At 53.4% G+C, this 26,139-nt stretch overlaps 1 protein-coding gene across 2 annotated transcripts; it reads left to right on the top strand.

The window, feature by feature from the left end:
• The first annotated feature begins 35 nt into the window (after positions 1-35).
• PALD1 (phosphatase domain containing paladin 1) lies at positions 36-21,105 on the top strand. 2 transcript variants are annotated; one of them, XM_063406251.1, is made up of 20 exons: positions 36-194; positions 7,070-7,267; positions 7,399-7,501; positions 8,010-8,189; positions 8,266-8,430; positions 8,501-8,661; positions 8,796-8,871; positions 9,657-9,805; positions 9,887-9,983; positions 10,091-10,195; positions 12,566-12,661; positions 12,813-12,947; positions 13,884-14,000; positions 14,084-14,263; positions 14,735-14,932; positions 15,200-15,340; positions 15,953-16,024; positions 16,175-16,315; positions 18,687-18,842; positions 20,835-21,104. In XM_063406251.1, the coding sequence occupies exons 2-20, from the start codon at positions 7,080-7,082 to the stop codon at positions 20,982-20,984; spliced, it is 2,610 nt and encodes an 869-aa protein (XP_063262321.1). In that variant the 5' UTR covers positions 36-194; positions 7,070-7,079; the 3' UTR covers positions 20,985-21,104. The 2 variants fall into 2 exon arrangements, with proteins under 2 accessions (XP_063262321.1, XP_063262322.1); XM_063406252.1 differs by lacking the exon at positions 36-194 and adding an exon at positions 6,063-6,224 and having other exon boundaries at positions 20,835-21,105.
• The last annotated feature ends 5,034 nt before the right edge of the window (positions 21,106-26,139 follow it).

Genomic DNA, 26,139 nt, shown 5'->3' with positions numbered 1-26,139 from the left:
CGTGTCCCGGGGCGGGGGGCGGTCCCGGACGCCCCTCGGCCCCGTCCCGGTGCCCGCCCCGGTCCTTCCCCCGCCGAGGCGCCGGCGGTCGGCGCGGCCGCGGGGCTGCGCTCCCGCCACCGCTCCCGCCGCCCCCATGGGGCGCCCGACGGCGCGGCCGGCCCGGCGCGAGAGCTGAGCCCGGAGCCCCCCAGGTACCGTATCCCCGCCGAGACCGGGCATCCCCCCTCTCCGAGCCGGGCATTCTCACCCCGACCCCCGGGGCTGGGCGTTCTCCCCGCTCCAGCCCCCGGGACCGGGCATCCTGCCCCGCTCCAGCCCCCGGGACCGGGCGTCCTGCCCCGCTCCGCGCCCCATCCCGGATCCCGGGCATCCTCCCGCCGCCCCGAGCCGAGCATGACCCGAGCTCCGGACCGCGCATCCGCCCGCGCGGGCCCGGCCGCCGCTCTGATCCCTCCCGGAGGTGGCGGGGTTCGCTGCCCGGCCCCGTGGGGGGGAAGGGGATGGAGGGGGCAGGAGCAGCCCTCGAGGGTGCCCCCCCTCCCAACCCCCCCACCCTCCGGGGGGGTTTGTGTTGGGCACCCGGGGGGCTTCCTGGGCCAAGGCCAGAGGGACAATGGGGGGAAGGTTTATTTCGCCCCTGGAGCACAGACCCCGCAGCGTGGCCGTGAGGTGCCCCAGCCGTAGCGAGGAGGGTTTATCCGGAGCCAAGGCTGGGCTTCGAACCTCTGGAAAACAGATGGATCGCTAGTTTTGAGGCCCAGCATGCGCCCCGCGGATGGCATCCTCCCACCTCTCCTGCCTTTGCAGTTGCGTTTCCTATTTAAAAGGGGCTTTTCTCTCCCTCTTTTGGCCTGGGAGCCAGCCCCGGCGGGCTGGGAGCCCAGCACGGCTGTCGGCCGGTGCCTGCTGCGGCTCGAGTCCCGCGGAGTGAGTTTGGGGATCTGCATCTCTCGGCTGTGCCTCCTTGCACCCCAAAGCTGCCTGAGGAGCAGGCTCTGGAAGCGGGGAGGTGCAGGATGAAGCTGGAGGAGGAAGAGGAGCAGACGTAGCCGAGGGCTGGGGTTTGGCTCCGCAGTGTCCCGTTTAGCCTGGGATGGGTTTCCCGCGGGCACGGGGGGGGATGGCGCAGAGCCCGGTGAGCTCCCACCCCCCGTGTGGCACCGAGCCACCGCCGGAGAGGATGTCTGTCCTAGCAGCAAACCTGCCTGCTCCCGCTGAGCTCCTGCCCAGCTCCTCGGGGCTGAAAACTTCCAGAACCCTCATCCAGGCTGCGTTTCCGATGGCTGCCGGACTTTTCCGGACCTGCTTCCCTGCCCTTTCCCCAGCGCATCCTCCCGAGCACCCCTTGGTCTTCCCGCGGCGCTCCGGCCGTGGCACCGCTGACATCCCGAGCTGTGCTCGGGTGGTTTTTCCCCCTCGGATGGGATATAACAGCGGGTTTTGGGGTGGCTGGGCTGGCAGCAGTCAGGCATTGCCTGAGGAGAAGGCAGGCAGCGGTGGTGGGACATTTCCTTCCTGGAAGGCAGGAAGTGATTATGTCTTCGCACGAAGCCTAAAAATAACGGGCAGGTTTCTGTTGTGAGCAGAACTCCCCTGGGATTTGCTTGATTTTTGCTTTATTTATTAAGAGAGGGGGGCAGGGGAGGGGAGACCTGTGAGCCCCGAGTCCTGCTGCATCCCAAACCACGGTGCTGGCGTGCATAAGGTGCTGCTTGTCCTGGGAGAGGTGCGGTCTGGAAAAGTGGCCCCGTGTAAAAGGAGCCGTCCCGCTGCTCCGGCAGCCTTCCCCCAGTTGGGAGGGGAGCCGTGGTTAGCTATGAATAGCACAAAATCATAGCCCTCGCCTTCCCAAAACGCCCCGGCCGGCTCTGCGTGGCGCTGGCTGGGCTTGTGCTGGGAGGGCCAGCCCGAGCTCGCCAGCCTTGGGGACATCCCGCTCCCCCCTGCCAGCCAAAGTGGGGTCACACTGCAGAACCACCAGCAGGGAAAAGCTTGGCAGCTCTGGTTTGGGTGTGGGGCTCTGCTGCTTCCTGGCAGGCTGGGGACTGTTTGGCGTTGGACAAAAGCTTTGCCCACAGGTCGCTGGTCTCTTTGGAGATGCCCCCTCAGCCTTTATCCTTATGTTTTATGGCTTTTTGTTTTGTGTTTTTGCTTTGTGCTACTGAAAGGAAACTCTTCAGGCGAGTGTGCTCACAGACCTTGAAACCACTGGCACAACTGGCAGCACTGGAGCTTCCGAGTCAGGGCTTTGTTCCTCTTTCCATTGCTGCTCATTGATAAAAGCCCTCACCTCAAGAGCAAGCAGCCCAAGCAGCTCCTGCCTGCCCAAAAAGCAGCACCCCAGGGACGGGTGGGATGCATGAGGGAACCTGCCAGCAGGCCTTAAAAGTTGAGGGGTGTGAGGCAGCAGTTACAGGTGGGCTCTTTGCAAAACCCTGGAGTCGCTGAATGGTTTGGAAAGGACCTTAAAGGTCATCTCATTCCACCCCTGCCACGGGCAGGGACACCTTCCACCAGAGCAGGTTGCTGCAAGCCCCATCCAACACTTCCAGGAATTCCTCCCAGGCTGTGCTTAGCAAGGCAGGTTAATCATGCTGATTAATAATGCTAATTATTAATCACACAAACCAGGTTTGTGAAGAAGGGCTGCAGCCTGGATACCGTTCCTGATGGATACCAGCACCCTCCTCATGGTGGGGAGCAGATTGGTATCCCTGTTTTTGGGGTGACTTTTTTTCCCCTCCATTCCCAGTCTCAAACAGCTTTCCCTGGCTCCAGGGTGAGGAGATCTAAATCAAGTGACTAAAGGCAAGCTGCTCACGTGGAGGTTGGGGATGTGGCTCTCAATTTTCTGCCAAAAGACAGGAGCTTGCTGGGGAGGGGGTATGAAATGCCTGATCCTTGTTATTCTGGATGCTCCCGCTTGGATTTGGGGGCATCCCACTGATACTTTCCTGTGGTGCTCGGCAGGTGCTGGTGGGGGGATCGACAGCACCGATCCTGGCCTGGTCGGGAAACACCTCTGGACTTTCTAGGAAATGCTGCTCATTTAATTGTATTTTTGGCCGTCGCCACCGGCTCTCTGAGCATCTTGTGAGGATGGAGGGCGGCCACTTTTGCTCCTTTAAAGATGTTAATAGATCAAGTCAAGGCTTCTAAAAGCAGAGCTGTCTGCTGCAAAGTTGCCTTTCCAGGGCCCTTTTCTGCCGTGGCAAAGCACTTTTAGGTTGATTTGAGGCATTTTGGTTCTTTGCCTTATTTTACCATCACAGCTCGGTGGGCAGACAACAGGTTCCAAATCATCCGCAGCTTCATGTGTTATTTCTCACCTTCATTTTTTTGTTTTATTATGTGTTTTTAAGAAGCTGGGCTGCTTCCTTCCGGCATCACCTAGAACAACAGGAGCCTGCTTCCCATGCAGCCTCTGCTCTGGCATATCTCCCTGCACAGACAGGCAGGCTGTCCCAGAGAAGCTGTTAGTGTGCTGTTTAATTTTTCACCTTTTTTTTTTGAAAAAGAAGGTGAAAGAGCACGATAGGATGGGAGGCTCAGCTCCAGCGCTTCCTCCGGGCTCCGGTGATGCCCCTCTGACTGCACTGGAGCTTCCTGCTGGCCTGCAGTGTTTCCTGCCTCTCTGCTTGGCTCAGCAGCGCTCCAGGGTTGCCCCTGGGTCCCTCGAGGATGCATCCACGCTGAAAAGCCACAGGGGCTCCCCCACACCGAGGAAGGACTCAGGATGCTTCAGGAGGATGCCGCCATTGCTGCTGCTTCTTCCCAAAGGGCTTCGCTTTTCATTTAGAAGAGCTTTAAAAGCTATAAAATATCTCAAGGATGCACGGAAGGAGATTTATTTGATTTATTTCCTGCTGACAATGAGGCGGCCCGGCAAGTGCACGCTTCCTCCTCGGCGCGGTGGCTGGGGCAGATGCATCCTGCAGCTGCAGCCCGGCCGCCTCCCACTATATTTAGTCCATTGTTTGCTCCAGCTTTGAGTCCTCGCCAAGTCCCCGGGTGTGGGAATAGCCCCTGTGCCAGGTGGAGGGGGAGAGGAGCAGCTCAGAGAGGTGGGAAGGTGGAGGGCTGAGCGCTGTTCCAGCGTCGTGACTTCTGTGGGAGAGGCTGTGGAATCCACACGGGGTCTGTTGGGATGCTCCAGTGGAATTCTTGGGATGCTCGTGGTGGCTCCTCTGGCATTCCAGGCTTGGCAGACCTGGGTGTTTTGAAACAGGGGCTGGTGGGGAGGGGAAGCACTTCTGCCTTGCCCACCCGGAGGCTCCGCTTCCTCATTAGGCAGCAAGGATAATTAATTGGCAGTGCTTTGAATTTGGGTGAAACACCTGGAGGGGAACACTGCTGGTTTGTTTGGTGGGATGCCCTCGTGCAGGGTGTTGGTTCCTTTTGGTAGCTGGGGAGAGAATGGGCTCTTTGTTCAGGAACCTTGGCCACGCTTGATCTCAGGCTTGGCTTTGGGGTCTGTGGAGAGATGAGCTGCCTGCTGGGGGAATATTTCTGGGGTTTGTCCCCAAAAAGGAAGGACAAGGTGCAGACAGGAGGCCAGGATGCTGTGCAGGGGGATGTTGTCTCTGCATCCTCTCTCTCCTAGAAAGGAAACCCCCAAATACTGTGTGGTGAAAGGGAAGGGATGCTCAAAACCAATCCACCCCAGCTGATGGCTAATGCCGTTATAAAATCCCTGTGGCTTGTTTCCCAGCCTCCTAACCTGGAATCGTAGAATCCCAGAATGGTTTGGGCTGGGAAGGACCTTAGAGATGATCTCGTTCCAACCCCCTGCTGTGGGCAGGGACACCCTCCACTAGACCAGGTTGCTCCAAGCTCCATCCAGCCTTGAACACTTCAAGGGCTAAGGCATCAACAACTTCTCTGGGCCAGTGCAGGAACTTCTCACAGTGTTTGCTAACTGTGCCCAGCTATGGGGAAAAGAATGATATTTGGGTTAATCCAGAGCCCTATGGTGGGCTGGTCCTGGCCAGGCTGGACCCTGAGCTCCTACTTCCCTTGTCTGGCCTGTGATGGTGGCTTGGTTGCATCTCTTCCCATTGCAGCCACCAGCAATATCTGGTAAAATTTTCAGCCAAGATAATTTTATGTGTTTTCCTGGGGTAGGGTTTTGCTTCCCTACCCATCCTAGTTTGTGTCCCAGCTTGCAGACTGGGCACTCGGTGGGGTGTAAATCCTCCTGCTCCCATCAGATGCAGCAATCCCAGTAAATAGCTGCTCCAGTATGGATAACACCAGCACTTCCCTCTTTCTGTGGCTTTTTAGAGCAGTTCCCATGGATTCCCTGAGCACCCACTTTGGGTAATTTTGGTCCTTTTCTTGCCTGGTTGTGCCTGCCCAGCCTAAGCAGGGAGTAGGGAAAGAAGCTGAGATGGGATTTCCTCTCTCCATTCGTTTTGTGGTTTGAAAGACAATTTCCAAATCTGCCCGGCGCCTTTTATGCCTGTTATTTCTTAGTGTGGTTTGTCGAGAAAAGAAAATATCCCTGGGGGTTTTAGGGTGAAGGTGGGTGTCTGTGGAGTGGGGAGAAAGAGAAAGGAAATACTGAAGCTGCCTGTCTCGAAACTGGGGGGTGGAATCTCTGTTTTCCAGCATGGGGATGGCTGGAGCAAACCCAGCCCGCTGTTGAAAAGATGCCCCCATTCTGAGCAAGATTAGGGAAAAAAACCATCCTGGCTCAATGCCCCACTCCTGCTTGCTGCTCTCCAAAGCCATGAGCACTTGCTCTGAAACACTCAAAACCTCCCTATATATATATATTATTTTTTACTTCATTTTTGCCCTCACAGTGTTTACATGAAAGAAACACTCAAAGGGACTTGGAGAAACTGCACTGGCCTGAAGCAGCTGGTTTTGTTCCCCCCCCCACACCCTCTGCTCTTGTGTGTAAAAGAAACCAGGCTGCCTAATGGTGCAGAAAATTCACAGTAGAGCAACAAGTTTTCTGCAGAGCAGGGAAGGAAGATGGGGAGGAGGGGAAAATGTGTGCCTGGGCAGAGTGGTCTAGAAATAGCACATTTTCCGCGGGCTTTTCCCCCCTCTTGAAGCATTTGCAGCTGCTGGGGGCATCACATTCGCTGGGATTGCAGTAAGGGATTGATCCTGTGCTGCCTGCAAGGCAGGAGGAGCAGCTGCAGAGGATTTGTAGGGCTGGCTTAAAGCCGCTCCCGGTGTTCCCAGCGCTGAGCATCGCCTCGGAGCAGGTACCGTCCCCTTCGGCTGCTGCCAGGAGTATTCCCACGCAGTGCAAAGGAGGTTTTACTGGGGACCGTCTCGTTAGGAGTGGGCAGAGTTTTTGTCTTTTCCAGGCTACCCCTTTGCCATCTCTGGCTCCGTTGGGAAGCCGGGATCCGGCGCTGGCTGGCGCAGACAGTGGCTCATTGTCCCGGACCGCTCGAGTGTGGCGGGATGCTCCAGGCCTGCCCCTTTTGATTCATTCTCGTTCAGGGATGAGCTCCCTGGGGACGAAGCGGGGGCTGCTTTTGGGGTCCCCACCTGCCCTGGCTGCTCCCCCGGGATGGGGATAAGTGGCTGCTGTAAAGGCAGCTTCCAGAGTGGCACACACAGACCTGCTGCTACACCCGGAATTACCAAATATCCCATAACATGTGCTCTCTGCTCAAGAGTTTTCTGTGCGGGGAGGGACTCAGGAGTGGTCTGTGGGTGCTGGGAAAGCAGGGGACAAGGCTCAGGCACAGTGCCGTGTGCTGACTCAGCAGATTTTAGGGACCGGATCCAGCCTTTCACCCTTTATTCTTCCCCCTCCCTCCTCAGCCCTACTTTCACCTCCCTGATGGAGCAAGCTGCATGGCAGGCAGGAAGAAAGCCTTTTGTGGGAGTGGGAGGGAAAGGGCTGGCTTAGCTCTCCCTCCCTGGCTGGCTGTCAGCAGGGGGTTGCCCTGTGCCTGCCTGGGCTTTTCCCATCCTCAATCGGGAGCGGCTGAAAAATCAATTCCTCTTTTTCCTTTTTCCTCCCCTCCCTTCTCGGTGTTTATTTTTTTTTTTTGGTTTGTTTTTTGTTGTTGTTTTTCCCCCCATCCTGGCACAGCTGCCCACGGATGATGGGTACGACGGCCAGCGCGGCACAGCAGGCGGTCTCGGCGTCGCCCCTGGAGAGTCGGGCGCCAGGAGACGGCAGCATGGAGGACCAGCACTCCCTCAGCATCCACTCCTTCCAGACCCTGGGGCTCCACAACAGCAAGGCCAAGTCCATCATCACCAACAAAGTGGCACCCGTGGTCATCACGTAAGTCCTCGGCAGCCTCCAAAGCTCTGGGTTTCTCCACCCTCTTCTCTGAATGTTGGGGTTTGTTTCAGTCTTGACCTGTGCCATTGTTTTTTTTTTTTCCTTTACCCACCTGCGTGTGGCTCTTGCAGGTACAACTGCAGGGAGGAGTTCCAGATCCACGATGACCTGCTGAAGGCCAACTACACCGTGGGACGTATTTCTGAGGCCACGCTGGAGCACTACCTGGTGCAGGTGAGCATCTCTGCTGATAAATAAATCCTCCTTTAATTCCCTTAAGGGTCTAAGCTAGCTCAGGCCTTCTCAGGCCTTGGAGGAATATATCAAGAGACAGGAAAAAGGATTCAAAAGAGGCTCTCACCCTTAGCTGCAGTAAGATGTTTATTTCCAGGTGGTCTCCAGGGGAAAGAGGGTGTGCACAGGGGAACAGGGTCTTTTCTCAGGACTTCTGAGGGTGGGGCAAGCTGGCACACAGCCAATGGGGTCAGAAAGGGAAGGAAGGGTCAAACTACATGACACGAGCTCTAGGGGTCCCTGAGGGGGGAGAAACCATTCCCACAGGGGAATGTAACACTCTGCCACTGAATTCATCACCCAGCTCATTTCAGCCTGGGCTTTTTCAGGATTTTTTTGGGGCGGCTCATTTTGAAGATCATGTAGAAAAAGGCACTTTTACACTCAGCTGAAGTCTCACCTTGCTCAAGTCCACTGATATGAAGTCCCACCTTCTGATATTTTGCAGGGGAAATACTTCATGGTCAGGGATGTATATGGAAAATTAGATGTTTTGAACACTACTGGCAGCTGCGGCGCTCCCAACTTCCGACAGGCCAAAGGAGGATACGCCGTGTTCGGGATGGGGCAGCCCAGCCTCAACGGCTTCAAGCTCGTGCTGCAGAAGCTGCAGAGAGAAGGCCACAAGGTTGGTGGGAGAATAGGAAGCGGGGTGGAAAAAACCCAGGAGAGCTTTGAAACAGCGTCTCCCATGCTGTTTGCAGGAATGTGTCTTCTTCTGTGTCCGTGAGGAGCCTGTGGTGTTCCTGCGGCTGGAGGGGGACTTTGTGTCCTACACCCCACGGGGCAAGGAGAACCTCCACGAGAACCTGCAGCGCCTGCAGCGGGGCGCGCGCGCGGAGAGCCTGGAGCTGGCCATCCGCAAGGAGGTGAGCGGGGAGGGAAAGGGCCCTGCTTGTCCCGCCATCACAGAGGGGCTGACGGACGTGTCCCCCGCAGATCCGCGACTTCGCACAGCTGAGCGAGGGCGTCTACTACGTGTACAACAACCTGGAGCGGCTGCGGGACGAGCCCCACACCGTGCGGGTGCAGGGGGACGAGGACATCCAGGTCACCGACGAGGTCTATCGCAGACCTGTCTTTCTCCAGCCCTCCTACAGGTCCTCTCCTCCTCCTCCTCCTCCTCGTGCGTGGTCGGGGCTCTTGGCACCCCCTAAGCCGCGTGTCCTACGTGGTGGTGGGGATGAGCCCCTCTGTGGTGCTGTCCTAATGAGGGCTGTCCCCATCCCGGCAGGTACCACCGACTGCCCCTGCCCACCGAGGGAGCGCCTTTGGAGGAGCAGTTTGATGCTTTCATCTGCTTCCTCAGGGTGAGCAAGGGAAAGCACCTGGTCTGTGGGGCCTCCTTGGGGTGGGATTTGCTCCTGTGCTGTGTCAGAGACTGCGACTGCCTGAGAGCATCTTCTGGTTTTCCTTAACTCTGCCTGTTAGAGGAGGTCTGTGCCTGCAGATTCCACTTCCCTTGCTGTAGGATCCTGCTGGAGGAGTCCATGTTGTCCAGCACTTCATCCCTAGCCCTGGGCTAATGACAATCCCTGGCCACCTCCTGGCAGCTCTTCCCTAAGTGCCTTTGGCAGGAATGATCTGCCTTTAGTGCAAAGTTTTTCCATGTCAGAGCTGGTTTGTTTTTTTTTTTTTTTCTTTTACATTCTGGAAGATGAAATCTCAGTGGGTTGGGGATGAGTGGTGGGAACATCTCCAGTGGGGTGGACAGGCTGGTGGATGGAGAGGGCACTGGGCAGGATAATGCAGTGGGTGGGCCACCCATTGTCCTGTCCTGCTCCATCCACCCCATCCCCTGAGCAAAAGGGAGATGCCACCCACCCCTCCATGCCAGCCACTGATGGGGCAGACCTGGCTCTCCTGGAAGCTGCTGGAGTCTCTGTCCGTCCATCCATCCCTCCATCCATCCATGCATCCATGCATGCATCCATGCATGCATCCATCCATGCATCCATCCATGCATCCATCCATCCATGCATGCATGCATCCATCCATCCATCCATCCATGCATCCATCCATGCATCCATCCATGCATCCATGCATCCATCCATGCATCCATCCATCCATCCATGCCTGTGTCCGTCCCCCCTAGGAGAGCCCCAGCCTGCTGCTGCGGGACCCCGGCAGACCCCCGCCCGCGCTGCTCTTTGGCTGCCAGACTGGCGTGGGCAGGACCAACCTGGCCATGGCCATGGGCACCCTGGTCCTGCACCACCACCGAGGAGCTGCCCAGAAGCCTGAGTAAGTGCAGCAGGCCCCAGGGTGGGATTGGGGGGATGCCCGTTCCCCCCCAGGTTTGACTTCCTCCTCCTCCCACCGCAGCTTCCCCCACTTGCCTAAGACATCTCCCAGGGACAGGCTCAGGGTCATCCAGACCTTCGTGGAGATGGTCCCCAAAGGCCAGCAGATAGTGGAGGAGGTAAGGGGGTGCTGGGGAACCCTCTGGGGGGGTGTCTGGGAGGAAGGGATGGGGTTTCCCCCCAGATCCAAGGCTCATGGAGCAATTTCCCGCTTGCTCCTCCCGAGGTGGATGGGGCCATCGCCTCCTGCTCGGAGATGCACGACATGAAGGAAGCCATCTACGAGTACAAGAAGAAGCTGGAAGGAATCGGGGAGGACTATCAGATCCAGGTAATCAGAGGATTGCTCGGATGCGAGCCATCGGCACCGGGAAACTTACTGAGCTGTTTTTGTGCCGGGATGAGAAGTATGTAAATTCTGGAAATCCCAAGCTTCCTGTGAGCTGGAGATTTCCCAGCAATACGAAAGCTGGAAGGTTGTGGAGTGTCTCTCTCTTTTTTTTCTCCCCCCTCAGTTGTTTTAAAAGCCGTAAAATGGAGCAGGCTGGGACTGGGGGAAAACAAGCTGGTTTGGGCTTTGCTACTGCTTCTGATAGATGACCTCGGGGGCAAATAATATCCTGTGCCCTGATTTCATCAGCTCTAAAATTGGAAAATTGATATCAGCCTGGATGGTAAAAGTCCTTGGGAGCTGGGAGGGATCATTGCAAATACAGTCACCCAAGGTCAGGCTTTTGTAGTGACAGATTTATGTTTTTTCCTGTTGTTTTGAAGAGCCGTCAGGGTGGCTTTCCATGCTGGAAAGCTGTGGTCTTCCCTGCCCAACCATGGGGCTCCTCACCAGATGATGGAAGGAGATTGGATGCTCAGGTGGAAGTGCTGCCCTGATCCCAGTTTCTTTGGAGATTAGTTTTCCCATTTAAATATTGAATGTGGAGTGGAAGTGCCAGAGCTGGTTGAAAAGGCCAACCTCCAACCAGGTGCCCTGTGGCAAAAAATCCCATGAAAATGATTAGGCAATGGGAAAAGAAGGCATTTACTGTCACTTTTTTGGTGTTTAGTGGCAAATCCCAAATTTTACACTCCGCTGTTCCCTTTTAAGATGGATTTAGTGCTGCTCATGTGCTGGCAGGTTCTCTTGTATAGCAGGGGAAGGTTGGGCATGGGACAGGGGATTTTCCCATTGCCTTGAAACCTTTCCCTGGCTTTTCCCCGCTGGGGAAAGCTGCTCCGTGTCATCCTGGACTTCTGGAAAACAAACGGCTGGGGGACTGCTGTAAATAAGCCTCAAGGAGTGTTTATTTGAAGTCTTTGTGGAGCAAGAGCAGGTTTAAACAGTGGCCAGGGGCCAGGAAAATGTGCTGGGGGCACATGGAGAGTGAGGAGGGGAGAGGGGATAATGTTCAGTCATCGGAAAACCACCCTGGACTGTTTTTGTGTTGGATGGGTACTGGGTGAGCTGGTTGGTTTTGGGGGAAGGAGGAGAGGCCGTTCTGGTCACTTAGAAATGATGTCTGTGGGTTTCTGCCTGGGTTTAGGGAGCAGAAATGGAGTTTTAGGCCCTCAAGTGATGGAGGTGCCGGCGAATCCTGGTGCGGGATGCTGAGCAGCCAGACTCCCACAATACCTGGCTGAAACATGAGTGGATCATTCCCCTTTCCACCCATAGCCTGTTGAAGGGGAATCTTGGGAGGTTTGCCTTGGGTGAGAGCATAGGGATGGATTTTACTGCAGGAATCTGAGTGCTTGGGAAGCAGCACCGCTCTGCTGTCGGTGCTGCCGGCAAACCTGGCCTGGCTCCATCCCCACAGGCTCTGTTTTGAGTTTCCAGAGCAAATCCCACCGCCTTTCCTCTTGATAAATGACTGCAGGCCACATTTCTCTTGTGGAGAACAAGTAAATATTCATGAAATAGCAGGGATGAGCAAACCCTGCGGGCGAGCTGACCCGGACACAGCCCCATCTTGCAGGGATTTCCATCCTAGCCTGGGAAATGGGTTCCAACAGGCCCTCTGGGATGTTTGTGGATGCCATGCTGGGTGTTCCTTACCTGGTGCCAGGTTGATTTGTGGGATGGGATGCTCAGAGGTACAACCCTCCTGCCCCGAGGTTTCTGAATTACGGAAAATCCCGAGGGTTTGAGTTTCCTCCCTGGGAGGGGATAGCTGTGGTAGAGAATATGCCTGTCTTGTGGGTGTGATGATAAAGAGGATGAGAGCTTGCAGGAAACATAGGCATCAGGATGCTCCTGGACATGGAAAGGGCAGACCCTTGGAAATTAAGGATATTGCAGGGTGTGTGACTGGGATGGGGTCCTCTCTTCCCAGGGATGCCACTGCCTGAGCATTTCATCCAAAGGCCATGGAGATGGCTGGAATTGGGGCAGGACCTTGCATTTTCCATCCCCATCCCCTTGTGTTTGAATCTCCCAACTGGACAGTGAGTCCATGTGACAGCATGGACTGGTTGGAACTGTTCCCAGTGTGTCCTTGTGCTAAGGAGAAACTTTTGTTTTGAGCTGAAATGTGAATTTGTGCCTTTCAGCATCATTCAATATGGGAAACTGGAAATGTTTTCATTAAAAAAATCAAAACAGCTCATACAAAATGTCTGTAGGGCTTTTTCCCAGCCTCCTGGTCTGCTGGGGGCTGCAGGACTGGTCAGCACTGAACATCACAGATTCTCTGTCCTTCTCTTCCAGGGGAGCAGCACCAAAGAGTATTTCCTCCAGAGGACTCTGCAGAGCCTTGAACGCTATTTCTACCTGATTGCTTTCAACTACTACCTTCACGAGCAGGTAAAACCCGCCAGAACAGCCCCGAACCCACCTTCCTTGCCCTCTTCTGTTTTGCCTGGAAGGGCAGGAGATTTCCAAGCAGGTTTTCTCAGGGGGCGGTGGGCAGAGGGGGAGCAGAGCCCAGGCTGATGGTGCATCCCTCCCCTGGCAGTTCCCCCTGGGCTTTGCCCTCAGCTTCAGCAGGTGGATGTGCCGGCACCCGGAGCTGTACCGGCTGCAGGCGGGCATGGACTGCTCGGAGCTCACCGTCAGCGCCGAGCTCGTCACCAAGGGCGCGCGCGTGCTGGTGAGTGAGCAGCAGGGGTGGGCACGGCGCCTTCCTGCCCTCACAGAGGCCTGGAGGGGTGGGCGAGCCCTGGTTTGGGTCCAGGTGCTGCTGGCACCTGCAGCACGGTGCTGCTGCGTGTCCCTGAGAGCCGGGGATAAAGGCGAGGGGATGGGGTCCCCTGTGGAAACACGAGCGCTGTTTGTTGTCTGCATCATGGATACAGCCTCGGATGTGTTCCAGGGACAGCAGCCAGGAGGGGGCTCAAGGATCCAGGGTTATTTACCTGATGGAAGGGGTGTTTCTGAGGGTCAAGGTCCAATAGGGATAGGGAAACGTGGTGCAGAGGGGTGGCCAGGAACCGGGGGGACTGATGGGGTCACAGGGGTGTGGTACTGTGGGAAAAGTAACCCAGTAGTAACCAAAAGTAACCAAAAAAAAAACCCAGTGGGGTCCAAGGGAAGGGAGAACATTCTGGCAGGTGTGCATATATGGTAACAGGGTGACATAAACTTAACAAACCAATGAAAGAATGAAACCTAAGGAACATTAACATGTGACTGCAGAGGCCCATGGGAGGAAAGTTCTTCTCACCCTAATCTTAAAGGGTATCTCCCATGGGCACCCTCAGCAAGGGTGGAACTAGATGGTTTTAAAGTCCCTTCCAGCCCAACCTATGTGAGTACAAATGTGGCCAGAGATCCCTGAGTATGTGGATGTGTCTGGAGCATCCCATGATGTGAACCTGGGCTGCAGCTCCATGGTTTCTGGGTGGGATGAAGGAGCTGGGGCTGTTGGTGCCTTGTGCTGCAAGAAAAGCTTGTCCCCTCCATGTGGGGCTGTGAACCCTGGGTGCTGCTGTTGGAAGGGTCTGGGGGCTTGTCCTGAGCAGGGCCCATGGCTGTGCTGCAAACCTGAGGGTGGGAAGGGGCATTCCTTGCCCTTGCTCTGTTCCAGGTGGCAGACGAGCGGTTCTGCCCGGATGTGCTGAGCACTGCCAAGGAGATGAGTGTGGCCAACTTCCGCAGGGTGCCGAAAATGCCCGTCTATGGCACGGCACAGCCCAGCTCCAAGGTGGGGAACACGATCCCGCGTCGGGCAGGGAGCCCACGCCGGGCTCCCAGCCCCCCAATCACCCTTGCCCACCCTGCCCTCAGGCCCTGGGGAGCGTCCTGCAGTACCTGACGGATGCCAAGAGGAAGCACTCCCACATTGTGTGGATCAGCCTCCGGGAGGAAGCGGTCCTGGAAGGGAATGAGCAGATCTACACGCTGCGGGAGCCTGGGCTCCTGGAGGAGCTGATCCCTGTGCCTGCTGCCTCGCCCCAGCAGCTGGAGGTGAGCTCAGGGAGATGCTGGAGGCTGTGGAGGTTCCCAGGAACTCTCAGGGGTGATTTCCACAGGCTTTGATAGTTCCTCACCCTCTGGAGCTGCTGGTTTTGTTTTCCTTTGGGAACAAGGGAGCAAATCAGAGATCTGCCCTGGAAGAATTTCTAGCATGCCTTGAGAGCAAGGGTAAAAGGCATCTGGGGAAAGGGGAGCGGATGTTCCCAGCTGGATTTCCAGGGGAGACAGGCAGTGGAGGAGCTTGGCTGCCAGCAGCAGTGTGGCTGCATGGAGGAACTGCCCTCTATGGTGGGAAATGATGCTCCTGGGGCTCCCATCAAGCACAGAGGGACCTGGGCAGAACTGGTGGCCAGGACCTGGTGTGGGGTTTGGGGTTTTCGCCTGCACCCAATAACATTGATTAAAATCCTGCAAAAATTAGGAGGGGCAGGTGTTACAGTGGGGTTTCTCCATCCTCTGCAGAAACTGGAGGCTACCCTGAAGGGGGACCTGCTGAAGTGCCAGAAGTGGCTGGAGGTGTACCTGGAGGCAGAGAAGCAGATGAAGATGTTCAAGAGCTGCCTGACCACGCAGGAGATATTCAGCCAGCAGAAGAATTCCTGCCAGGGACTCACCTACTGCCGCATCCCCATCCCTGACTTCTGTGCTCCCAAGGAGCAGGTACCCCAGGGAGGGGATGGTGCTGCTGCCTCCGTCCCAAGCCAGCCCTGATGCTGTGCAGGAATGTCACTTGGCTGCTCAGTGCTGGCCAGGGCAGGGGGGGATCCCCAGGAGGTGCTGCATGCAGAGGCCGTGTGTTTTCAGGTGGGCATGGGTGGATCAGGCAGCAAGGAAGGTGGGATTTCAGCCTGGAAGCTGTAGGACAGAGGGGACCCTGAGGTGAGGAAGTGTGACATCCCTAAAAACCCACTGGCTTCATCCCGGCAGGACTTTGACCGGCTGCTGGAGGCCATGAAGAGCGCCCTGGCCAAGGACTCGCGAGCAGCCTTCGTGTTCAACTGCTCCAGTGGCCGGGGCAGGACCACCACGGCCATGGTCATCGCTGTCCTCACCCTCTGGCACTTTAATGTGAGAACAGGGGGCTGCAACAAGCCCTGGAGGGGTTCCTAGGGAAGCTCTGGAGAGCCCATGGCAGCTGTGTCACAGCCAGAGGGGTGAAAGGAGTGTGGGCAGGGCCAGGGTGGATGTGGGGTGGGCATCTGTTGTCACTAGCTGTGCCTGACTCCCAGTGAGCTCCACAAGTCCAGGTGAGTTCCTGGTGAGCCTTTACCCTCTTTCTGAGAGCTCCCACCCCAAGATGAAGGGTTAAGGGCAGGGGAGATCGTGGAATCACAAAATATTTTGGGTCAGAAGGAACCTCAAGGCTCATCTCGTTCCACCCCTTTGCTGTGGGCAGGGACACCTTCCACTGTCTCAGGCTGCTCCAAGCCCCCTCCAACCTGGCCTTGGGCACTTCCAGGGATCCAGGGGCAGCCACAGCTGCTCTGGGCACCCTGTGCCAGGGCCTGGAACAGCCCTCTGTCTGTCCAGACATGTGGCTCCCTCCATGGGCAGGGTAAAATTCTCATGTTCCGTGCCTGGCAGTGGCAAGAGGGGGATGCTGGGGGTCCTGGTGGGCTGGGCACAGGCTCTGCATTTTTGTGCAGCCTGTAATGACCTGGTCCCTTCTGGCCACCCCAGGGCATCCCTGAGATGAGTGAGGAGGAAATCGTCAGTGTGCCCGATGCCAAGTACACCAAGGGGGAGTTCGAGGTGAGTCCTGGGGCTGGCTCTGTTTTAGGGCTCTCCCCCTGCTACCTTCAGCCACAGCTGCTTGTTTGGAGGGGCTGGATCCTCTCCTGGGTGGTGGGGCAGGGCAGGGAGGCTCCTGGTGAAGCCCTGCTGCTGCTGCCCGTGCTCCAGGTGGTGATGAAGGTGGTGCAGCTCCTGCCTGATGGTCACCGCATGAAGAAGGAGGTGGACATGGCCCTGGACACGGTCAGCGAGACCATGACCCCCATGCATTACCACCTGCGGGAAATCATCATCTGCACCTACCGCCAGGTGAGCCCCGCCCTTCCCACTGGCACCGGCGATTCCAGGGGCTGCAGCCGGGCTCTGGAGCTCTCTGCCGTGTCACCAGAGCGGTGCCGGGGCTCTCGTGGTCACGGTGGCTGCCCCACATCCTGTGCTGTCCCAGAGTCCTGCCCCTCTGTGGCTCCCATGCTGGGAGAGCATCCCCGGGGAGCTCCTGCATCCCGCAGCCGATGCAGCCTCCTCTCCCCGGCATCCCTTCCATGCCCGGCAGAGGGCAGGACCGGCCTGTCCCGCTCCGCCTCCAGCCCCAAACCTCCTCTGGCTCCTCCGAGTTTGGGAAGGAGATCGGGCTTTGGGAACGTGAGCCATCCCCAGGAACGGGCTCGTCCATGGGCAGCTGAGCCTGTGGTCCACAGCCCTGCTTGGGAGGGAGGGACCACTCACCACTTGGGAGCCTCAGTGGAGCTGATGGAGAAGCAAAAGGGATTATTTTGGTCAGATTTGGGGTATTTTAAACAACTATATCCCAGGGCCTTGGGAGGGACGCCAACACCAGGGCCTGGTGTTGTTCCTGGGATGGTTTGTGCCACATCCCTTCAGCTCCTGCTCCAGCTGCCATCGATCTGTGTTTGCAGTTAATGCTGCCAACGATTGATGGAGGCAAGCATAACCAGAATGTTCCCTCACCCAGGGACATCTGCAGCTCCCTGGGGGTTTGCCTCCTGCTTCCTGAGATCCTCTGCTGTTTCTGGGGGAGCTGGGAGAGAAAACCTCTGGAGACCTAACCATTTGCAGATGTAGCAATTATTAATTATGGCCACATTTAGTTTTATTAATTTATTTTGTTCAGGATAAGTACTTTAATTTAATTTTGGCTTTCCCTCCTTTACTATGGGGGTGTGGCCACGTGGGGAGTTTCACCTGCTCAGCTGTCAGGACCAGCACAGGGGTGATCCTGGGCTGTATCCCATTTCCAGCCTGCTGGGAAGGCGAGATAAGGAAGGTTTCATCCACTCACTCTGCTCAAGGAAGAGCCTCTTGTCACTGGAGCTTGTACTTCCCTCTTGGCTGCTCCATCCATCCCATTTGATTTGGCCCTGAGCAAAATGCTTTAATTTTAATTTATTTTTTGTTGTTTCCTCAGTGATGGGCAGCTTGGAGAAGAGAATGATGTGAATTATTGGAGGTTTGGGAGCCTGCTGGGAGATGCTCTTCAGCGTTAGGGCAAACAGAAGGGAAGGAAAAGGTGTTTTGGGGACTTGGTTTGGTTTGTTCTGACTTCTTTCCACCCCTAACTGGGAGGAAAAACCCAGGAAAACGTAGGGAAATATAAACAATGGGATACAAGATAAATGATAAGATAGTAAGATGGTAAATAATAAGATAATAGAAGAAAAATAAATAGGATAATAGAACAAAATGAGAAGTAATAGTGTAATGGAAGAAAACTGGATAATAGAAGAAAACTAAATAGGATGACAGAATAAAATGATAAGTAACAGAAGAAAAATAACATAGAATAAAAAAAAATAGGATAATAGGATAAAAAATAAATAGGATAATATAACAACATGGTAAATAATAGGATAACAGAATGAAAAATAAATAGGGTAATACAGTACCAAGATAAACAACAGGATAATAGGATTTCTCTCTGCAAATACTGGCACACACATGTGGAGGAGACACCTTTCCTAAGGGCAGGGCTGGAGTGAGGAATTGCTGCCTTTTGGGATGGCCTGTGGGATCAGGGCTCTGATTTATTTAAGTATTTATGAATTCCTAGAAAGGGCAGCATGCAGGGCTTAAAATAATGGCAATAATAAAATGAATCAAAAATCACTGCATAATTACATACAATAATAAAACAATAAATGTAAATAATGCATGAACATTATAGTATGTATAAAACATAGATATTTATGATTTATATATATAAAACAGTACTGGGAGATGTAATGGCCACCAACCTCAGAGCTTCTCTTCCTCTGGAAACAGAGGCTGAATCCAGGTGGGAATGCCTTCAAGGGAGATATTTGTCCCTGGGGAAGTGCTTTACAGTCCAGGAACTCATGGTTTGGGGTACAGTTTGCACCTGGCTGTCTATTCCTGCTCCTGGCCCCCACATTTAGCCATCTCTCACCTATTTTTGAGCTCTGGGAATGTTGTTACCCTCTGGAAACCACAAGGAAATGAGAGCCTGGAGTGCCAAGCCCTGGCCAGAGTGGGCTGGAAGGACGCGCTTATTTTTGTCCCCAGAATGTTCCTCCCTCTTCCCATACCCTTCCCACGGCTTCTCCCCGAGCTGTGGGTGGGGCTGGGATGCAGGATCTCCCCGGGGGTGCTCTCCCAGCACTGGGTGCCACGGGTGCCTCAGCCAGGCCGCTTTTCCTTGCAGGGAAGGTCGGGCAAGGATGAGAGGGAGACGCGGACGCTGCGGCTGAGGAGCCTGCAGTACCTGGAGCGCTACATCTTCCTCATCCTCTTCAACGCCTACCTGCACCTGGAGAAGAAGGACTCCTGGCAGAGGCCCTTCAGCCTCTGGATGCGTGAGGTGAGGCTTTCCCTTGGCTGCTGCCTCGCTCAGCCTCGTGCTTCCGTGGGAATACAGGAATTTACTGGGAATCAGGCGCCCATCCTTGACCTGTGCGTGGTTCTTGGGCTTGTTGGGGTGTCGGCTGTGCCACCTTGGCTCCCTGGGGTGGTGGCTCTCATGGAAAGCCACTGGAGATGGATGGTGTCCCACCACATGGATGGGGAGCTCTCCCAATCCCAGACCTGCTCTCTTCCCCTGGTTTGAATTTCCCAGGGGTTTTGTTGCTTTTGCAGCATCTGGGGCTGGGGGGTCGCCAGGCAAAGCTGCCTGGCCAGGACAGGTGGCACAGGCGAGGTGGAGGATGGGATGTTGGCATTGGATATCCAAGGGAATTGGGAACCAGCTGGAAAAATGGAGTGGGGGTGAGTGAGAGACCCTAAATGATCCTTATGGAGTGGGGGAAGGCTGGGTAAGAGACCCTAAATGACCCATATTTCCTGCTCAGGGGGTTGTAGGCGCTGGATTTATTTGGGATACTTTCATTTGAATTGGAATGTTGGGGGCTGTACATTTCCCCGGAAGAGAAGAGGGACTTTGGAGCTGGTACAAGTGGTGTGGGGGGCATAGGGGTGTGTGTGCTGCTGCCTGGGGGGGTTCTTCTGCATGAAAGGAGAGTCAAGGGGGAGAAGGGGAAGCTGAGGACATGGCAATTTTAATAATGCTACTATTACTCTTCTTATTGCATTTTAATTACTTGTATTTGTATTTTAATTACTTGTAGTTGTATTTATTCAACCTTTATTATTGCATGACAGCATTTTATTATTTTCAATCCTAATTTTTGTTATTTTGTTGTGTCACTTCTACTGACGCGCTCTCCATTTTCACTTGGGCTTTATTGATTTTGTCATTCCCATCTTTTACTTCCGTTATGGTGCAGAGGGTTTTGCTTCCCCCACCACCCCCGGGTTTGCTGCTGTGGGGAAAATCCTTCATCCCTTCCCTTGCCTCTGCTGGCGCTTCTAATTCTGCCTGCACCTTTAGTGCTGCTCTTTTTGACGCTGCATCCTTTTGTGCTGCACCTTTTGGGGGCTGCCCCTTTTGGGGGCTGCATCTTTTGGGGGCTGCATCCTTTAGTGCTGTACCTTTTGGGGGCTGCACATTTGGGGACTGCACATTTGGGGGCTGCTCTTTTTGAGGCTGCATCCTTTAGTGCTGCACCTTTTGGGGGCTGCCCCCCTTAATGCTGTGCCTTTGGGAGCTGCACCCTTTAGTGCTGCACCTTTTGGGGGCTGCATCCTTTAATGCTGCACCTTTTTGGGGGCTGCACCCTTTTTTGCTGCATCTTTTGGTGCTGTACCTTTAATGCTGCACCTTTTGGGGGCTGCATCCTTTAGTGCTGCATCTTTTGGTGCTGTACCTTTAATGCTGCACCTTTTAGGGCTGCACCTTTTAAAGCAGTGCCTTTTGGGGCTGCATTTCCAGCGTGTGGATTTACATTTGCCCCCTGTTCCCCCACCTCCGTTTACTGGAGCATCTTTTAATGCAGCATCTTTCTTTTGGGGCTGCATCTTCTGAGCGCAGCCCCGAAAGGTGCTGCCCCTTTTACTGCCCCATCTCCCGCAGGTGGGGTTTACATCCCCCCCTCCCCACTCCCCCGCCCGCTGGAGGGGAGGGAAAACCTCCCGACCTGCGGATACAAGGAGCCTTTGACCCCCGGGGCGCCCTTCCCGCTGCATAATCCCCGCGTTTTCAGCAAAAACAAGGCGCCATTGTAGCTTTTTGGCAGGAGGGCGCCAAAGCCAACAAACCCTGTGATGGCTGACCCCAGCAGCAAGGAAGAGGCTTAAAAAAAATTGGATAAACCGGGGCTGGAAAGAGGCTGGGGGAGCAGAAGGGGGTGGTAGCGGGAGGGTGGGGATGCCGGGGATCTTCACCCCGGAGGAGGTGGCAAAAGCATCCCCGGGGCGGGAGGGGAATTCAATCTCTCCCTTGTCCCTCTGTTTGCAGGTGGCGGCCGTGGCTGGGGTGTACGAGGTGCTGAACCAGCTGGGCTTCCCGGAGCTGGAGGGCTCCGAGGGCAGCGGGCTGGGCACGCTGCGGGGCCGCTGGCGGGCGCAGGCGGCCGCGGCCCGGCCCTTCCGCGGGGACTTCGTGTAGGGCCCGGCTGCCTTCTCCGGGGTGGGGAGGAGCAGAAAGAAACGAAAAAAAAGACTGTTTTCCCCAAATCCGAGGGTGTGGGGAGGGAGGGGAGAACCTGAAAGCTGCCTTAGGATGGGAGGATTTCTGGGGTTCTTTTGGACGCAATAAAAATACTGTAAATTAAAAATGGAGCCCTTCCTCACTTTGTCCCTGAGGCATTGCAGCATTTACACGAATTTATATATTTATACAACAGTGATGCATTTATGTGTATAAACACACAAATGTGCATGTCTATATACACACATATATATATATCTATATGGTTATATTTTTATGGCTCCATGTATATATGGAGCCATAAACACTTGCAGCCAGACTAAGGACTCGCAGAATTCCCAGTCACTTCAAACCTGGGTATTTTTAAGGCTTGGGCATATTTGTTGGTTCTTCCCAACTCTTTTTAGCTGTGGGTGCAGCTGGGGGAATGGCAGCTGTGGTACCCAGTTTTGCAGTCCCACTTCCAGACCAAGTTGAGTGCCAAGGTGCTGCTGAGGGGGCTGAGCTGCTCTCAGCAAAGGCATAAAAGCAAAATCAATGCCAAGGGGATTTTTTTTGGTTTTTTGTTTTTAAGGAAAGAGTGAAAGATGAAGTTAATCCAAAGGAGATTCTATAAATGAGGGGTCCCAGTGCCCCCCTGGCCTCACAGTGGGGCTAGAGGAGCTTGGGGGAAGGAGGCAGGGGAAGTCTCAGGGAAGAAGGAGAGGATAGGATGGGAAGCACAAAAGCAGGAGCACACACAGCAGTCCCAGCAGCCGCTTTCATCCGCTGCCAGTGGCAGGAGGTGGCAGAAATTCAAAGGTGGAGGCTGGAAAGAAAAACGTTTTGAAATAGCAAAGCGCTGCTTTTTCTGCAGCCTTGGCTGTGACAGACCCAGGTCCCAAGGGGTCCCTCTTTTTTTCTTTTTTTTTTTTTGGCTTAGCCACACATTTAGGGTGTGCTTTTTTGATTTTTTTTTCTTTCTTCAGGCAGAAATACCTGCCTGAATGTTTTACCCCTCACTGAGTGTAGCAGTGTTTGGATAACTTGCTGCTGGTGCAGTCAGTTGATTGAGCAATTTCAAGAGGCTATTTTTCCTCTTTTTCCCCCTCTTATTTTAGTTTTTAAAGGAGCACATCCTCTCTATTCTCACATCCCCATTTATTCTGCCTTACTAAAGCAATTACCTGTAGGCTTTTTTGCTGCAAATCCATCCCCTTCTCCTGCCCCAGCAGCAACCCTTGGAAGCCCTGCCTATTAGCCCTGTCTTAATTAGGCAGAGTTTGTAATTGCTTAGGAAATCCTAGCCTCTTTTAATCTTGGTAATGAAGGCTGGAGCTTTGCATCACCTGGTCTGAGAGGCTCAAAGGCTCCTTTCTGCTTTCCCACCATCCTAACAAACGATTTCCAAAGTGGGGCTACAGAAATTGCCTGGGAAAAATATCTGGGGAGATGGGAATGTGTTTGAATGTGAAAAATCAACCGTGCTGTGTTTATTCCTTCTTGTCCCCAGGCTGGGGAGGCAGAAACCCAGATCCCTCTCTTAGATGAGAAGTTAAAACCTGGCTTTGAATGGCCTGGATTTTCTGCTCAGAGGGAAAAGGATTGGCAATTCTGAAAGGGTTCAGCCAGAGACAAAGCAAACAAGGGGTTCATATATTAGATATCCAAAATGTACAATCATCATTGAGTATATATTATATATTTTAAATGCTATATATTATGTCTATAGCATACCTTTTATCATTTATACTGTGTATACATTATACATAGGTTTTATATATATAATGGTAGAAAATACACATTCTAGGATTACTCTACACGATGTAAATTCTAGAAATATTAAACACATTAAATATTGTAAATTCTATATAATAACAACCAGGAGCAACCTGGGCTAGTGTAAGGTGTCCCATGGCAGGAGGGTAAAAAGCAGCTATTAATTGGATGGGGTTAATGAGCTGACCTCCAGCCTCACTGGGGTATATTCCCTGGAGGAGCAGCAGCTCCTCCCAGGGAAGCACCAGCAAGAGGGTGTGTGGACTAAAATATCTACAAAAAAACCCAAACAACTTGAAGTGTGTTTTTACACTAAAAACCCAAGAGCTCGTTGATCAGTTTTATTGATGTTCATGAAACGTAGTTTTCTGCAGGTTTCTGACCGTCCTAATTCTCCACGTTCCTCACCTTGTTCAGGGCTTGGAGTGTGGGAATACAGCCGAGGGGATCTGAGGTTATTTTGGGGTAGGGAACTAAATATTTAAATCCCAGCCAGCAGTCCTGAGGGATTGATTTCAGGGCAGGAAACCTGGATCTGTGTCTGGTTGTCTGCTCTGTTGGTGTTGATCCCAGATCTGCAGCTCATTTCCATGGGGACACAGGGCATCCCTAGAGCTCTGGGTGCTATCACCCATTTTCAGGACTTTGTTTTGTCTACAAACCCTTTTTCCCAAACCTGCAGGCTCACAGGAAAATGGGAAAGAGCCAGGCTCTGTGTTGCAGCCGAGGGGAAGCCCCAACACTCCCCACTGCACCTTTGGTTATACACATAGGCTGGGGTGGGTGATGGAAACTCTTAATATCCCTTAAAAAAAAAAACCCAATCCACCTATGGAAAAAGTTATTCGTGGCATTGGTGCTGCTGGAGCTTTGAAGAGGTGAAAGGGGGCCCACAGCGGCCTTCATAAATGGTGTAAGTGGCTCTTTCACCTGTGCTTGAGAAAAGCACAGAGGTTTTATTTAAATGTTTGTATTGTCTCGCCCACGTGTTCCAGGCTGCACCACACAGTTTTCCCAGAAAAAAATGCTGCATCCAACTGGCTTCTCCCTTCAGCCTTAAGGGGAGTGAGGACAAATCATCCCAGGGGGGACCAGCCCCAAGCCCCTCCCTGGGAGCTCAAACCCAAACCAGGGGCACCTGTACCCTCCCCTCAGTTTCCACTTGAATTTCTGTCCTCGCTGCTCAGGGAGCCTTGAACATGGAGCAAAGGAGGGATGCTCCTTCCTCCACACCAAAATACCCTGGAGCATCATCAGAGAGGATTTTTTTTGGCCAGTTTGGGAGCCTGGCCCCGTTGTCATGAAAGCAGTGAGTGGTTTAATGACTTTTTTTCTCCCTTTTATTCTGGCTGCAGTGTGGAGGTAACGTGGCAATGGGGCTGTTCGTAGCTGTGCTGCTGCCTAACGAGATTATATTTGACATGGGTAATTAATTAATGGATTATTAATGCTTTTACTTGCCTTCCCCGTCCCTGAGGGTTTGGGCTATGCTGATATGTCCTTTCCAGGTTTTTCTCTGCAGCAGATGTGCTGCACTCGTGTTCTTGTCTCATAGCAAAGGTCATGTTTAAGGCTGTAATTAAAACATTTTATAAATTGAGGCATGATTAACCTACAGCCACTGACTGCATGGTATTTGCTATTCATACAGAGACAAAACCTGTCTTTTAAATCCCTGTCAAAACGTCTTTTAATATAAAACACTTCCTAAAAAAGGAAAAGAGAAGCTTTTTGGAACAGAATAAAAACCCCCGTGGCTCAGTCCAGGGGGAGTTCAAGGTCAAAATCTGTCTTGGAAGTGGAGGTATCCCCATATTTCTTCTCCCTATGAGGACGTGGGTACAGAGGTGCTTTCTCACTGCTCAGCCTTTGCCTTGGGATGGAGCTTGTTTGGTGGGAGGAGCGTTTCAGGGGAGCTTTGCACCACGTGTACCCTTGGACTGGCTGCCTCCTTCCAGAGAAAGCAAAGCTTTCTGCCAGAAACCTTTTTGGTTTTTTATTTTTATTTTATTTTATTATTTTTTTTTTTTTTTTTTTTCTGAGAGGACAATAACATAGATAAGAAACAAACATAGAAATCCTCTGCATGGGTGCTGACAATGTGGCAAGAAATTTTATCCCAACCCCAGCACCTCCCTGTGAAACTCTCCCTGAATAGATTGGCCTGGGAGATCCCCTTTCTTTCAAGGTTATTCTTTATTTCTTTATTTATTTAAAATTCCAAAAAGTGTGAAAATACAGCTGGTCTTGGCCAGATTCTCCTTCCTGCATCCTTGCATCACGCAGGGGCCCTGGCAAAGGGACCCCTCTTTGGGCTTCATAGAGGTAAAAGGAACAGGGCTGCTCTGACCTCAGCCAGGGATTTTATTCCTCCTCCCCTTACGGGCCAGCAGAAATCCTTGGAAGCTGAACTTCACGTGTCTTTATGTTTTTTATCCATCCAAAAGGGAAAATGTGCCGAGAAGCCAATATTCCACTGGCACATGGGGCTGCAAGGGGGAACCTGCCACAGCCCCAGCCAAATCACCGCAGCTATCAGAGGCTTCATGGCTGTGTTTTTCCCCAAAAATCCCCTTTCCCCCTATTTTCCTGCCCAGCTTTGGCAACTCTGCCAACTGTACCCAAGTCCCACAGCCATCAGCTTTTCAAGGCCCAGCTCAGGAGTGTTTCCCTTTAATTTTGGTGAAAATTAAGGGTGTTTGGGGCTGGGGGTGATATAATTTCTATTTACAGCAGCAGAGGAGAGGCATGTGCTGGCTTGGGGCCACCACAAATAGCTCTGGACACGAGAGCTCTTAAAATAATATTAATAATAATAATAATTTCCATGTTTTCCTTGCTGGGATGTCCCCCTCCGGCAGAACCCCCCGATGAAACCTCTGCAAAGGGAGCACATCTGGGTTTCATTTTACAGCTGAAGAATAGTAATTAAGATGCTTTTGCAGAGCCAGGGCTTGAAAAAGTAAAAATAAAAGCCATATAGGCACAATACCAGACCTCCAAGCTCCAGAAACTCCCCTTTTCCCCTCGTTTTCACCCTCCCAAGCTCCCTGTTGTTTTGGGGAGCACAGGCAGGAATAAATCATGGGCTGAAAGGGGATGAGGCAATGAAGTGGGATTTTTGGCTAAACCCAGAAGAGCAATGGAAATGCTAACCTGTGTAGAGGATGGCAGCAAGGGGAGGTTTTTCCAAAGTTCCAAAACCTACAGACATCATGCAAAGAATCAGGCTTGGCTTTTTTTTCATTGCAGCAAAATGTGTATTAACCACGGACCCCAGGCTTGGAATGACTTTCTCCCTCTATTTCTCACTTTTCTTCCATGAATATTGCAGGGGAAGGGGGGGAAAAAAAGC

Source organism: Prinia subflava, chromosome 9 (genome assembly GCF_021018805.1).
Source record: "Prinia subflava isolate CZ2003 ecotype Zambia chromosome 9, Cam_Psub_1.2, whole genome shotgun sequence".
Taxonomy (NCBI): domain Eukaryota; kingdom Metazoa; phylum Chordata; class Aves; order Passeriformes; family Cisticolidae; genus Prinia; species Prinia subflava.
This window is presented reverse-complemented; position numbering and strand designations above follow the sequence as displayed.